The 14,792-nt window shown below is 32.3% G+C and overlaps 2 protein-coding genes across 4 annotated transcripts; both read right to left on the bottom strand.

The window, feature by feature from the left end:
- Positions 1–530: 530 nt before the first annotated feature.
- LOC120075081 (cyclin-D3-1-like) lies at positions 531–2,459 on the bottom strand. The gene is made up of 4 exons (XM_039028242.1): positions 1,697–2,459; positions 1,396–1,597; positions 1,130–1,263; positions 531–1,016 (listed from the first exon to the last, which is right to left on the bottom strand). Exons 1-4 carry the CDS (start codon positions 2,186–2,188, stop codon positions 762–764), a joined length of 1,083 nt encoding a protein of 360 aa, XP_038884170.1. The 5' UTR covers positions 2,189–2,459; the 3' UTR covers positions 531–761.
- Positions 2,460–9,429: 6,970 nt separating this feature from the next.
- Positions 9,430–14,419, bottom strand: LOC120076717 (mannose-P-dolichol utilization defect 1 protein homolog 2). 3 transcript variants are annotated; one of them, XR_005481625.1, is made up of 9 exons: positions 14,170–14,419; positions 13,486–13,639; positions 12,548–12,620; positions 12,314–12,380; positions 11,964–12,023; positions 11,044–11,104; positions 10,917–10,958; positions 10,367–10,526; positions 9,430–9,675 (listed from the first exon to the last, which is right to left on the bottom strand). XR_005481625.1 is itself a non-coding variant. In XM_039030614.1 (8 exons), the coding sequence occupies exons 1-8, from the start codon at positions 14,314–14,316 to the stop codon at positions 10,423–10,425; spliced, it is 708 nt and encodes a 235-aa protein (XP_038886542.1). In that variant the 5' UTR covers positions 14,317–14,418; the 3' UTR covers positions 10,026–10,422. The 3 variants fall into 3 exon arrangements, 1 of the variants encoding a protein (XP_038886542.1); XR_005481626.1 differs by having other exon boundaries at positions 9,430–9,654; XM_039030614.1 differs by lacking the exon at positions 9,430–9,675 and having other exon boundaries at positions 10,026–10,526; positions 14,170–14,418.
- Between the last annotated feature and the right edge of the window lie 373 nt (positions 14,420–14,792).

Genomic DNA, 14,792 nt, shown 5'->3' with positions numbered 1-14,792 from the left:
CATCACTTAAAATAATTTCTCGTGTTAGTGACCATGCTGACTTTTTACACTAATCAGCCATATTTTTAAGGAAAAAAGAAGAGCTTGGGTTGATTGACAGTGATTTCTACACCCCACTTCCAATTCTCATATTAAAAAAGATAGGATAAATTTTGAGTATTTTTAGAGAAACAGAACAACAAAGGGGACCATACTGTCCAAATGGTTTGATTCAAAAACCAAAAGTTGGAAGAACAAGAGAGTTTTTGTTTGAAATGGTCCCAAGTGATTTGAAGTAAATTTTCAAACATAAAAGATTTTGTATTCAAGTCAAACCCAAAATCATTTCTTTCAAATCTCAAAACCAAAGTGGCCGACAAAATCTTCTTCCTCTTCCTTTCCTCCCTGTGTTCACATGCAAACAAAATCCAACTCCTTCTCCTTCCTTCTTTCTTATTTGCTTCGTTTTTCAGCTAACTCCATTACTAAAATTTAGATCTTTTGCGATTTGAAATAGAAAGATTTAGCAAACCCATGTAAGTAAAACAGACCATTAAACAATTAAACAACTTAAACTGCTCTTCATTGTTATAAGTTCTAATGTTCTTTGGATCCAGATAAAATGCCAGCCATCTCTGCGTTTTAAACTTCCGATTGCTCATCCATTGGCCCTCAACTGCAGAGATGGTAAGGCAATTTAACTTGCAGAATTCGATGAAAATATTGATTCATTCTTATTCAACATACAAGGACTACGAGGAAAAAGAAGAAAGGGAAGTTAATTAAAAGAGGGTTCTGAATTTTTCGCAATCTCCTGAGACCGATCCATTTGCTCTGTTCTTCTTCGTTAATGGCTCTGGCGAAGATGAAACCGACGAAGCCACTGACCACGAGTCGTTAGAGCTATCAGAGCTGAATGACACATCCATTACGCCGTTGGGGCTGCCCGGAATTGACCCAAATTTACGTTTCTTGAATTCGTCGCTGTTTCTTCTAGATGCATTTGAGATCAGTTTACAGCATTCTTCAACATTCCCCTGTTTTAAGGAGAAAAATAAAATCAATAACTTTGTTATAACTTGTTCAAATCGTCGATTTGTTGGATTTGGCGATTTGGGTTGAAATGGGAATGGTAAATCTAAATATGGACCTTGTCGATTCCGAGGATGTTAAGAAGCTGGGAATCGTATTCAACGCTGAGGTGGGGTTCTTCCATAGCTTTGAAAACGTGCAGCATTGTGGCGGTGGCCATTACAGAAGGAAGAAAGGACATGAAATCTGACTCTGTTAGTCAAAAAAAGGAAATGAGTGGGGGAATGCATTCATAAAGATGGCGATATTGTTACTTTTGCTTAAAGGAAAAGCACCATATCGTCATGAATTAAGGGAAATGAAGTTTTATCTACGATTTCTTACCTAAAATAACAGAGAGAATAGTTCGTTCACACTGCCAAAGAATTTCCCAGCAGATATGGTCCTTGAATCCAAGCCTCCTTGAGATATAATCCACAAAAGAAAATGGGGTAACGGGATTCATCCGCCATTGAAGCGTAGAGAGCACAAGAAGCTCCATTTTCTTAATGGTCTTGGCTTCAAACAGATATCTACTGTCTTCCACCTACACAAGTCAAAAACCCCAACAGAGATTAATGATTAATGTGTCCCAGTCCGACCATTTTTCAGTTGGGTTATAATTAAGATTTCTGGAAAAACATACTTGTAGGTCCAATAAAAGAGGGACTTGGGTCTCCTCTACTTTGGCAGCAAGAGAGATGCAAGCAACAGCAGCAAGCTGAGACATCCATGGCTTATCTCTTTGAAAATGAAAACAGGACAGGAACCGATCCAAGTAATCGACAGCGAGAACCGCAGTGAGAGCAGAGAAAGAGTAATGAGCATTAACCTTCAACATCCACTCGACGGCGCTTCGTCGGGCGGAAGCAAGAGAAGGGTCAATCTGAATGGTTTTAAACAGTTCATTAGGCTTCTCTCTCGAAAACAGAGAAATTAGTTCATCGTTTTCCCAAAACAGGTCCTGCTCTGCCACTGCTAGAATCGGAGAACTAGATTCGGTTGTTAGATTAGAGTAAGGTTGCTTATCAAAACCCGTTTCTTCTTCTTCTTCTTCTTCTTCTTCTTCTTCTTCATCGTCGTCTTCCCAGTGGTCCTCTGAGCAATAAAGAGCATCAAGCGTATACGGTAGTACCATCTTCTTCTGAGAAGAAGAGGTTGAGATTTTGGTTCATTGTAGGGCGTGAGAGAAGGAAATGGAGAAAACAGAGGAAAGTGTGGAAGAAAACCAATCCTCTCCCATGGCTGTGAGCTGCGGTTTCTCGCTTTCTCTTTATCTAAATTCAGAGTGAAGAAGAGAGAGAGAGAGAGAGAAGGAGAGGGGAAAGGAAGAGTCTTTATTGGTAGGTTTTAGGAGCTGCCGCTATGGGCTTCTATCTACTGCTCAATCACAATTCACAAGTAATATTAGGAAAATTTTCTATTACTACTACCCTATAAATATTACCACAAAGTCTTTGGTTCCCACCTCAATGAATCATTTACAAATATTGAAACTTTAATCACATTAAAAAGTTAACCAAAACTATGAAGGAGCAAAAGAAAAGAAAGAAAGAGACATATTTGACTATAACACTCACTAACTACTAACGTGTAACTTTATTAAAATATTTATATCCTAAGATTATTTAATGTTTTCATTATTTTATTTATTTTCTTGTTATAGTCTATATACCTTAATTGAAATAGTCGTTTTTTTAAAACAACAAACAAATGTCACACAAATAACAAAAAAATAAAGTAAAAAGGTATTGGGAAAGATAGGGGAGAAGAAAGATGGAAGTAGAGGAGTAAGAGGCCATTTGGGGCACCAACTAGAAGTTGGTGGTGTGGGTTATTATAGTCTACTTCATTTTTGGAATACCAAATATAATAGTGATGTACAACTATTTATAACCTATGATTAAGTATAGTAATACCATTTCAAAACTTTATTTGTTGTTCTCACTTATCCTCTATTATTTTTTTATGATGTGGTGTTTACTATTTTCCACCCACACAAAAATAGTTTACACCTCAAACAAAAACTATTATAACTCATACTTAAATAATCCATCCCTCAAACACTAACTGTTACGACGTACTAACTAATATAATTCATTGACTATAATAATCGTTAACTATAATAACAAACTTAGCACCCCAAACACCTCCTAAGAGGTTGTTCACCATTTTTGTTCAAATGCTAACAAATATTTCTTAGCTTTTTAAGTTTAAGAGTATTTTTTAAACTTTTGAAAATTCAAGGATACTTTTGCACACAAAACACTAGATATTTCCATCCAAAACTAATTGTAATTATATTTTCTCGAATTCCTTTTGAATATTTAAGAGTATTTTTAAGAACAATGATTATGTGCTATCTAGGCTACATCTATCCCCATGCAACAATCAATTTTTTTTAAAAAAATGTTTGCCATGTGAAATTTTTTTATTGCATAACTAAATAAACTCCACAAAGATGGATGCAATCAAAGATACATGCCCCAAGTATTTTCTTAAGTTATTAGAGGAAAGATTTTTTATATTGAGATAGTATGAACAATTTTCCATGCTACCTACATTTATTGTATGTCACGTCAATATACTTTTAAAAATTAGAATAAGATCCACTGACATTAATATAGAATTTTACAAATATTTATGAAGATAAATTTATAATGTGAATGCTAGAAATATGGTATTACGCAAGTGCTTTAAATTTATTTTTTTTCCCGTTAATTAGATTTACATCCAAGGGTTAATAAGAGATGTCAGGTTATAATTAAGTAAAATTCTATTGTGATTGGAGCAGGGTGGTCCCCACCGAATTGGTGGATCCTCTGCGAGCAGGTGTATTTGAGTGTTTGTGATATCAGAAATCTGAGCCGTTGATGAAAATGTGGAAATATTGTTTTTCTTTATTTTAATATAATAATTATAGAATGATAGAGGTAATAATATAGGAATAATGAAATGGCCAAATGGGAGAGGAGTGAAAGTGGGGAGTGAAGAAGCGCTCACACACGCTTCGATAAAATGTGAAAATGAACTCACCAAAATTAAATAATAAAAACAAATTTCAAAAAAAAAAAAAAAAAAAAACTCTCAGCTTCTCCCACTTCCCAACCCCAATTAACAAAATCTCTCTTTTTTTTTTAAATAAAAAAAAGTAATTATAAATTCGACCAATCATATATGACATTTTAAAAAAAAAAATCAGAAATGAGCTGGCATTGACATGCATGCTAGACTTTTACCAATAGTCTCGGTGAATTCAATTTCACCCTTTTGATTTTTCTTTAATTTATTTTTCCTATGGTTGAAATTTCAAAACAACAATAATAATATAAGTGTTTGAACTTCTCTTTTTAGTTTTTAGTTCAATAATGTATGGAATTGAAAAATAAAAAATATTTAAATGTATTTCTTATATCACCTATCATTTTGCATCTCATCAAATTGTCCAATCATAATTTATCACATGTTAAATTCTTCATTTTTTTAAAAAAAATATTTTGATAATTATTTATGTGAGTGATGTGAATGGGATGCATAAGGATGGATGGTACTCGAGATGCACCCAAATAAAATTTGAAATGTTGAAATTCTAACCTTTCGATAAAAAATATATGGTATATATCTCGTTACTCACAAATATAAAGCAATTTGATCGAGACTTTTCTTACCTTCTCTACGTAAAGGGTTTAAATATTTTTAGTTTAAGAATAAAATCAATTTATGCCAATAAAATTTGCGCTATAATGGTAACTATTAAAATTCTAAACTCTCAAACTGTTAGTTAGAATTTCGTTTATCTAGGTGTATAAAACTTCTTTAAAATGCATATATTACTGCAAATTAAAGAGAAATATTGGAATCAAATAAATATTAGTGGTTTTTCATTAATATGAGCAATTTTCATCTTCTCTTTCTATTTTATACCTACTAATTATGCGCGATAATACTTTTTACCAATTTATTGAAACTTTTGGGAAGAGTAATTTTGTTTAAGAAATTTTGAGCTTATTTTAAAGAGAACCAAGTGTAATAATTTTATCTCGTGAATACTACATACATCTATCAAAATTTTAAGCTCCAAATCTAGTCATGATACTAACACAAGTTGTTTTGAAAAATTTCACTATTTCAATCACAAAGTCTCTCAAGTTAGTTTCTAGAAATTGACGTAACAAAATTCAAATGGCAAAACAAAGAGTTCTAGTTTGTTAAATGTTCTATACATTTAGGTCACGTTTATCCCAATTGAAAATGTAATAGATCAATTGAAATAAAAAAATAAAAAATAAAAAAAGTGAGCCTTATTTGGTTACTTTTGTGTTGTTTACTTATATTTTACATTTGTACTTACACATGGGTCCCACATCTAAATCTGTAATAAAATCATACAATCTCATTGATAAATAAAGAGTACTCAATCTGATTGTGCATAAAAAGTATGTTCTATCGTTACCATTGTGTTATAGTTACCATTACGATTGCTATCATTATTATTGTTAGAGCTAAAAAGTTTACGATTTTAATATATTTACTATTATCATTACTGTTTGACCCTCAAAAGTAGAGATAGAGGTAATGGTAACCGTAAATTTGACAAAATTAATAATTTTAAGTAAATGCAATCAAAATTAATCCAATCTCGTTTGCAATTCAAGTTCATTACAATTAATAACATTTTATTACGAGTACACTAATTTTCATTACAATTTGGTAAACGTGACCCTAAATACTTAAATATTTTTCATCACGTGGTGAAAAAAGAAGACAAGATTTGAAGGGCTACTATTTTTACAGCACCCACCTATAGGCTCAGTAAGATCAAAAGCAAAACAAAAGGTATATTATCCACAAAATTCAAATATAAAAAAACAAAACAGAGAGAGAGGGAGAGGAGGAGGAAGAGGGGGAAAAAAGTCATCCGATTGGTAGCTGAGAGGTCCTCTTTTTATTGTATATTTAAAAAGTTTTTTTTTTTTAAAAAAAAACCATAGAATATGAACGTAGAAAATACAGAAAATACTATTTAAAAAAATACAGCAGCACAAAAGAAAGAATAGAGGTATTTTGGGTCAAGGATCTCCACAAAAACTACACTCATTGGCTATCTAATCCTAATAGTAGGGCTACACCAACTACTATCTATTACTACGATCACTTAATTATTTTCGATGATTCAAATTTTTGTTCTAGGATAGTTTAATATTCTTAAACTTCTAAGTTTGTATTTATTAGGTTCTAATATATTCAAGTTTTTAATAAGTTAGATATAAATAATAACCTTGAAAATTTCAACATCTATTAACTTTTGGTTAATGATTAGGGATAGTCTAGACTATATTTAATCCAACATTTCCTTTTCCTTTGGTATATTAAAAACATTAAAACTATTTCAATTTTCTAAAATATATATTTGGCATATGACAAAATTTTATTGGGCATTTGGCTTGTACAAAGATTAGGGGTTTTTTTTTATCAATCCAATCAAATTTGTGTGGTTTGAAAATTTTCTAGGTTGGGTTGATTAAGCTAAAATAATTCAAACCAACCCAAATTTATTATTAACTTTAATATATATATATATTACTTATGGTACAATTATATATGCATATGTTTATTTTAATTTTATTTAATTTCATTATTTTTGGATCATTTTTCTCTAATAATTCCTAGAAATAGTTTTTTAACATTTTGGAAAGAAAATCTTCATTATATACATTGAAATTGAAATTTTAGTCTTAATTCAATATATGAAAATAATTAAAATTAACTTTTTACGTATTAATGTTCTTTTCAAAATAAAAACCTACAGTAACTCAATCAATCCAACCAAAATATTTTATGGTTGGATTAGGTTAGGTTCATTTTTTACTAAAGATTATTTGGATTAAAAAAATTTATTCCTAAAATAATTGGATTGAATTTAAAAAGTCATTCAACTCAATCTAACTCAATCCAGGAACCTGAAACAAAGATAGGTACAGTCCCACTCATTTTTTGTTTTTTTTTTTTTGGACTTTTTATCTCTCTCCTCGTGATGGTGGAGGAATGGTAGGATATAAGTGGGCAAGCAAGGGAGCTCATCGTTTGCAGTGAGTAATTAAAGAGTGTTGCTTTAGTGTACGAAAAAGTTATTTATTTTTATTTATATTTATATTTTTTAGAGCAATGGTGGTCAATAAGTTGGAAGAAGCATACAAAAGCAATGGCCTTAAACATACACTGAGAGGACTGTAATTTGAAGGAAGATTTTTAGAGAGATTAAGATTTTAGAAGTAGGTTTAGTTTAGAGTCAATATATAATGTATGTTTAGGGTTTAATTTGCTACAAACTGAAACGTTGCTTTCTTCTTTTTCTAACATCTTGTGTTTTGCACTTCAGATGCCTCAATCTACGAGAAAGGCAGATACAATTCTAATCCATGTAAGAAAAAGATAAGGTGCTTCTTCTTCTTCATCTTCTTCTGCTTTCCACTTTCAACATATAACCATAACTGTTTTTTTGAGCTTTAAATTCAGAATAATAAGGACTGTCTTTGCATATTAAGAAGTGTTTTCTGAAGTTGATATTTAGTCCATATACTTAAAAAAAATTAAAATTCATCTTCATTAATCGGAGTGTGACCAAACTTCACGTCGACTAAATAAGTAAAGATAATTATCACTTATTGTACACAGTTTTTTTTTTTTTTTTTAATTAAAAGCAAAGAGATAGTCCCTAACTTTATGGTTTGATAAATATATTAAATTACAAGAATCAAATTTATTTTAGGCTACATCTATCCTAGGAGAAACATAATAAATCAATGATAATCCGAAAAGTATATCCCATTTTATTACGTTTATTATTGTTCACATGTATTTCATAATCGTAATGAAATTGACCCAGAACACAATCTTTGAGACGTGGAAGGCAATCAATTCGATTATGTTTTAGCAAACATGAATAAAAAAATAATCTAACCCATTATAATTGATTTATTAATGAAATTTCTTTGCGACTACGTCAATTTTTATTATAAGCCCTTCTCACTTTTCTAACTCACTTTTCTCTCTTTTTTTTATATATAAATTTATGGTGGGTTTCTTTTTTGAACTTTCAATTCTCTTCCCTCCATTGCATTTGTGAAGTGACATGAGTCGGCCTTTTCTTTTTCTTTGTTTTTTTTTTTTTTTATTATTAAGTGGTCAAAGTCAGATCAGAAATGGTAGCCAGCTCTTTGTCTGTGAAATTCAACTGAGACACGCCGGCTAGTAATAGTAATAATATGTCTCGAATTTTTGGACTCCCATCAACTTAGCTTTTGAACAAAAAATGCAAAAACCTTTTTTAAAAGCTGCAAGTTTTCTATTTTGTTTCGGTTCCCATTTTTAAACCCTTTATTTCAATTTTAATTTTATGAAACTATTACGTATGCATGACATGAGCCATGACTTTCAATTATTTTAATCAACTTCTTTATTAGATGAGGAAAAATTATTCTCCCTCACTTTCCCTTGATTTCCATTGTCATGTCAGGTAAGTCCTTTAACAATAGCATAGTGAATAAAAGAAAAATACATCATTTGATTGTGTGTGTATATTATATATGGCACATATATCGTACACTTCAATCAATTAATTGAATATATTCTTTAACAAAGTTTGGATTATCTTCAAATCTTGCAACCTCACTTCAAAACTGCTCTCATTTCAAACGGTTTTGCCAAACATGTCCGCATGAAATTTTCGTAAGACCGAAATAAAAAGTTTTAGAACATTGATGATCGGTTCTTAATAAGTTGGTCGGAATCATTTGTTAGCTATTAAAGGGCCATTTGGGACAAAGATTATTCTAAGACTATAATAACCACATTTTGCGATAGTAAATACTATTTCAAAACCCCTAATTAATTAGGATCAACACTATTTCAAAACCACAATTTGCTACAGTATTTACTATTTTCTTCTCAAACTAAAATAGTTTATACCTCAAATACATATTATTATTACCCAAACTAAAATAATCTACACCACAAGCATAAGCTACTATCATCCAACTATAATAACTTAGAATTATAATAACCAATTTCTTGTCCCAAATGGCTCTTGAAAATCTAAGAAACATCATGATGAGAAATGAGTTGACAACCCATTGCTTTCCCTTCCGGAATTATCATGACAATTCAGAACCAAGTACTACAAAAACATCAGTACATGCTCTAATGATACCCAGTTGAGGTGAAAACACCCCACTGCACTGACTACTGCACATTTCAAATCTTTTCCCACCTTTAACTTCATGCCAAACCCTGCTTTTCTTTCTTAAGCTTCTAAGCTCTGTATGGAGAGATTTAAAACACCCAAAACAAAAAATTCCTAAAACCTTCTATCCATGAAACTTGAAGAAACAAAAGCAACTTTTGCTAGGTAGCCCTAATGGACTATAAAGTTACGAGTCTTATAACATCCATGAACACACAAGTCAGCAAAGAAAAAAGAAAGTAAAACTAGTCAACAGGAAAAGAATGTAGAAATAAAATTACCCGTGCCAGCAAAGACAATTGCATGAACTTTATTCCTTTTGTGTTCAGATGATTGTTCCTTTTGTGCTCAGATGATTGAACCTTTGTATTGTATATTCGAATCTAGATATCAGATCATAATAAGAGGTAATGAAATAAGGAAGATGACATAGAAGAAAAAGTAGTGTTACTTCCACATTCTAAGTTCTAACAACATATATAAACCTGACTATTACTGGTATGTAATTTGACATTTCCTTTTATAATGGAATTCGTCTTGTAAGCACTGGGAACGCAGGTTCGACACTTTTTGCTAAGAGATGTAATTACCTACTCCATTCAAATGTACCTGGACGACATATTTCATATAGTTCCGTTGCTTACCAAAATTCCAAGTCTAATGGTCTAGTTTCAAACACTTTCCTTAAATGAATGCATGCAATTCACAATATATGACACAAAATTTGCCAAGATGGAAAATGATCATTCTGACTGTAGTAATTGAATTAGAACTATAATATAAGGGAAGTACATTCCACCTCCGTCCCCTCTACAACCCCAGATATAAATTTATGGGGGCCGGCAGTCGGGCGGGGATCTTAGTCAAAACCTAATGAATGATTCCAGCAAACAATGTACCATTATATTCCAAAAGAAAAGAAAAGAACTCCGGACTTCTTGTAATAAAATGATTATCTCGAGGAGAATTTGTTCGGCAATGAACTAAAGACTAAGCTTGAGAAATTGTCATGAAGTAGAGAGAGTCCAGAATCTTTCTTTTAAAAACATTTCACTTTGGTTCACCTTTACTTACTATATACAAGCTTTAATCTTCAATAAGGCAAAGCCGCAGCTGCAAGCATTCATCCTCTACTCTGTTTTCTTCTCTTTCTTTACATCCCTCTTCTGGTATAGAATTATCTGACTCAAAATGGTTCCGTTTGTTGCAATAGAAAGAGCCGATCCCATGAGAACTTCGACAAGATTTAAGGACAACAATTTGTTAAAACGAATAAACAACTAGGAAAAGAACTTGATGGATTATATGGGGGGCGGTGGGGTGTGGATTTGCCATCAAGTTCACAATTATAAAAAAGATGCAACCGATAAGTACAGAAAAAAAATATAACTTCCTGTCTTTTACAAAAACGGTATCTATGAAACTAATACTTTGGAGTAAAAAGTTAATTACTAAAAATAGTTACTTGTTAGATGTTCCTAAAGTATATCATGCTCTTTCAATACAGTATAGCACTAAGACTGATTTTGAATCCTTATATGATGTTATCACTACAACTACTACCCAAATAATTTAAGAGCGAAAAGGGGAAAAAATTTAAAAAAATAAAATAAAACAAGGATACCACTTCTTGGTGCATTTTCTTGGATGCTGGTGAAAACCCTCACTGCAAAAGAAAAATGGAATAAACATTGATGTCTTCACAAGAAAACTAATGCAACCAACCAAATTTCGTAACGCAATTGTCTTACCCATAGAACCTCCAAAGTTCATTAAGGATGTTAAAAAGCTAAGCTCCCCAGTACTTTTGTTCTGTAAAGTGAATATTATTCTTTTGAATGAGAACTTTCAATGAAGAGATATGAAACAAAAATACAATTAAGACATGGTATCAAGCTTGAAAACACTTATTTATAAATGTCGGTAATGCGACCAAAGTCTCACATTGACTAAATAAGAAAAATATCAACCATACAATATTATTTGGTATGAACTTTTAAGTGAAACCAAAAGAACAACTACGAGGACAACTTTACGCCCCAAGTCGACAATATCATACCAATTAGGAGATTTGTGGAGGGCCATTATCCGTAACAATAAACAATACAGGAAGAATACTTGGAAGCATGTCAGCACCAAAAGAGTAAAGACACCGAAGGTGGCAGGAAATAGAAGACTAGATTGCAACAAAGCTATGATTTATTTTATGACCACTTTCAGCTGATATAAGACTTTCTTAAATCTTACCAAAATCTTCAAACAAGGGAAAGGTGTACTTGAACTGTCATCGGTTAACATGATAACAGCTGGTTTTGTGATTACACGATTCAGTTTCGAATCACTTTCCTAATCTTTTTATTTGAAATTGGAGAAATTATTATGCATGACAATGGTACAGATCCCATTATCATTTAACATTTTTATCCACTCTCTCTTTTTTCTTCTTTCCCAAAACGGGATGTGTATTAGAAGTGAAACGGGGTATCTACAAGCCTACATCATCAAGCAACTAGCTTGCCAATGAGAAACAAATCAAACGTGGGTTAAATGAAATAATAGGAGTAAATTCAGCCATTGGTCTGAATCCTTGCAATGTTCATACAGCAAGAATGAAATACCAACATAACATTTATTGAAATTTTGAAATCGTATAATAGAACCTTCAACTTACAGAAAAGTTCTTCCAGATTTGTGGGATCCTCGAGAAGAGAAAAATCGCATGTTGAGATGCCTGAAAGGTAGTTTCCAAATTAGGAAACCTTTTAGTATAGCGCTATTACAGAAGAAAGAATTCAATACTCGTAAAGGTAAGTCGTCAATTTTTCTTCATTTATTTACCTTCTTTAAGGAATGAACAAATGCATTAGTGACAGACAGCACAAACAAATATCTAAGGAACTCTTTACATAAAAGGAAAAAAAAACTGAGAAAGCTTGAAACATGGATTAAGCGATAAATCTTTAAAGAGAGAGAGAGAGAGAGAGAGAGAAGAAAAGACAAGAAAAACAGTAGGAGACTTACGTATAGAGCTTCAAAGAGAACAGGGTTAATTTGACCGGCTAAAACTGTTGGTGCTAGAGCACAATATCTGAGTGGCCAGCGTATTAAGGCAGCAGTAACAAGTTTCTCCATTCTTTTGCAAGAATTAATATATGAATAAAAAACCCAGGAGGATCTCAGTTGCAAGTTCCTTATTATTAAAGAATGCGACAAGAAACAATCAGAATCTGAACTAGAGGAAATAAAAAAGGATACAGTAATGCCCTGATCCACGTTTTCATACCAATAGGCTGAGAGTAATAGTAGATAACGGCAACCAAAATTATAGCTGCATCAAACAAAAAGGAAAAAAAGTAATGCCCATTAGAAGAGGATAATTCGGTTTAATTTATAGAAAAAGCATCCATGCATTTGTGTAAACAAAATTCGAATAAGCATATAACTAATGATTCCGGAAATGCAACCTGGCGCAATGAGCAAATAATGAACTAAGAGTTAGATTTGGTTATTTCAGACCTCCATTTTGTTCCATTATTATGAAGAACCTATTTATCTATACAACCAACTGTAACAGAGTGGTGTAGGGAATGGGAAGACCCACCAATTCTATATTTGATTTAGAAGCTATAAAAGTTATCCTTTACACTTGGGTTGTACTTATTTGACTAGGGTCCTCAGTTAACGATAGGGCAATGGCCAGGGATAAAACTATTAACCAATCTTAATCGAAAGCAATTTAAAATAAGAAGATGAACTAGCATCTGACTGCCCTATGCCATCCCTTGATTGACATAGTGTAGTAGGTCAAAGTTGCATCAATTGTTTAAGTGTAGATCGCAAGAAATTTTTTTACCGTATGTTCTTACATAAGGGTGTGAAGCGTCCACCTAAAATACAACTATATTTTTATTTTTATCTATCAACTTTCCATAGAAGTATAACCATGTACAGAACGTTAAATGACATTAATAGACTGACTATAAAAGAAGTATTCTATAAAACATTGTCCTCATCAGCAACCCACTCAACTCGCAACCTTAAACTAATTTAAGAATAACATCTAATCATCAAATATATTTTACTTTTTCCCATTTTGACCAATTGATGTTTCAATTTTTATCCGTAACTCATTTTATGAGGCTTGTTAAGAAAATGGCTCGGTGGCAGCAATATTCCAGTATCTCCTAATATACCTTGAACCAAGAGAAATGCCAGTTCCCCATAAGCTGAAAATGGAAGTCCTTTGTGGACACAATAAGCCAGAGCAATTGTGTAACCTACGACTTCTAGCTCAAAGGATATAACACTAAGTCCTCTGACACTCTGATGTTTCAAGATCTTCATTATCTGCAGAAATAAATTTTGCATTATAATGATGGCAAGAAGTAAAGCACCCACGACGAAGATGGAACAGGGATCCAATCTTCTCATCGTAGGATGCATATAAAACAAATATTAAGAATAATTCAGGCCGAAACATTGAACTGGAAGAGAACAACATAAATAATTTGAATTCAAAAGAAGGGTTCTTCGACGGTGATTGATATATCTTCAAGAGATTGATTTGGCACCTAATTAAACTTAGAGCAAGTTGCGATTCTTAGCTACAGACTATAAAATTTTAAATTACCGCCTAATTAAGTATCAGATGCTTGTGAATTACTGTACTATTTGAATCTAATTATCAACTCCCCTTTACACACCCCAAAATTTGTTCGCTAACATTTCACGAGTCTTGAATTGCATTACACAAATTAGAGGGCAAAAAGAAACTGGAGAACATTAATTAGAAAACGCTAGAGATCAAAGAAATGGATCTCTTGATAAAGTGAAAGAAATATAGATATGGTGTAGGGAGGGAAGAGAGAATAGGTTGCCTGAGGAAGCTTGACGGTGGTTGAAGCGGCGACAATGCAATAGCCGAGGAGCTTAGAGATGAGGGGAAGCAAGCAATCTTTCTCCGGGAACTTGCCGTGGCTTAGAGATCCGAAAACGCAGCTGAAATCCATTCCAAAAAACTCCATCTCCGCCCGCGTTCTTCAGATTACAACGCTGACGAAGGAAGAGGAAGATGAGTACAGGATCCGAGGACTTTCAATCCGATGCTGTACTTGTTGGTACCCAAATTTGGGCTACAACGACAAGACGGCACGGAAGCTGTCGATATGATGATGGGTTTCATGTCCAAAAATAATGGCCCAACAATACACCACTATGGGGGCCCAAGATTTTTTCTCTCGATTTTTTTTTTTCATTTTTAACAATTTAAGGTACATATTTTATAGGTAGCATTTTAGGATTAATTATTAAGTATATGTCTACCTCTTTAAAAGAATTGCAAATATAGTAAAATACATGAGATAGATTCTATAGACTCCTAATAGCAAAGTCTATTATCAGTGTTATACTCCAAAAGTTATATATATATATATATATATAACATTGTGTTATAACGGCTAATAATTTAAGTTTGATTGCATTGTGGTATATTTGTTAATTT

The sequence above is a fragment of the Benincasa hispida genome, chromosome 4 (assembly GCF_009727055.1).
Source record: "Benincasa hispida cultivar B227 chromosome 4, ASM972705v1, whole genome shotgun sequence".
NCBI lineage: Eukaryota > Viridiplantae > Streptophyta > Magnoliopsida > Cucurbitales > Cucurbitaceae > Benincasa > Benincasa hispida.
This window is presented reverse-complemented; position numbering and strand designations above follow the sequence as displayed.

What these genes read in the sequence shown, in the direction of transcription:
- LOC120075081 (XM_039028242.1), bottom strand. Translation starts at nt 2,188, where the DNA reads ATGGTACTACCGTATACGCTTGATGCTCTTTATTGCTCAGAGGACCAC. An exon ending in CTCTTTTATTGGACCTACAA is followed by an intron (nt 1,598 to 1,696) that starts GTATGTTTTTCC and finishes TGACTTGTGTAG; the next exon opens with GTGGAAGACAGTAGATATCT. An exon ending in ACATCCTCGGAATCGACAAG is followed by an intron (nt 1,017 to 1,129) that starts GTCCATATTTAG and finishes TCCTTAAAACAG; the next exon opens with GGGAATGTTGAAGAATGCTG.
- LOC120076717 (XM_039030614.1), bottom strand. Translation starts at nt 14,316, where the DNA reads ATGGAGTTTTTTGGAATGGATTTCAGCTGCGTTTTCGGATCTCTAAGC. An exon ending in GGCATTTCTCTTGGTTCAAG is followed by an intron (nt 12,621 to 13,485) that starts GTATATTAGGAG and finishes TGTTTGATGCAG; the next exon opens with CTATAATTTTGGTTGCCGTT. An exon ending in ACGTGGATCAGGGCATTACT is followed by an intron (nt 12,381 to 12,547) that starts GTATCCTTTTTT and finishes CTGGCCACTCAG; the next exon opens with ATATTGTGCTCTAGCACCAA.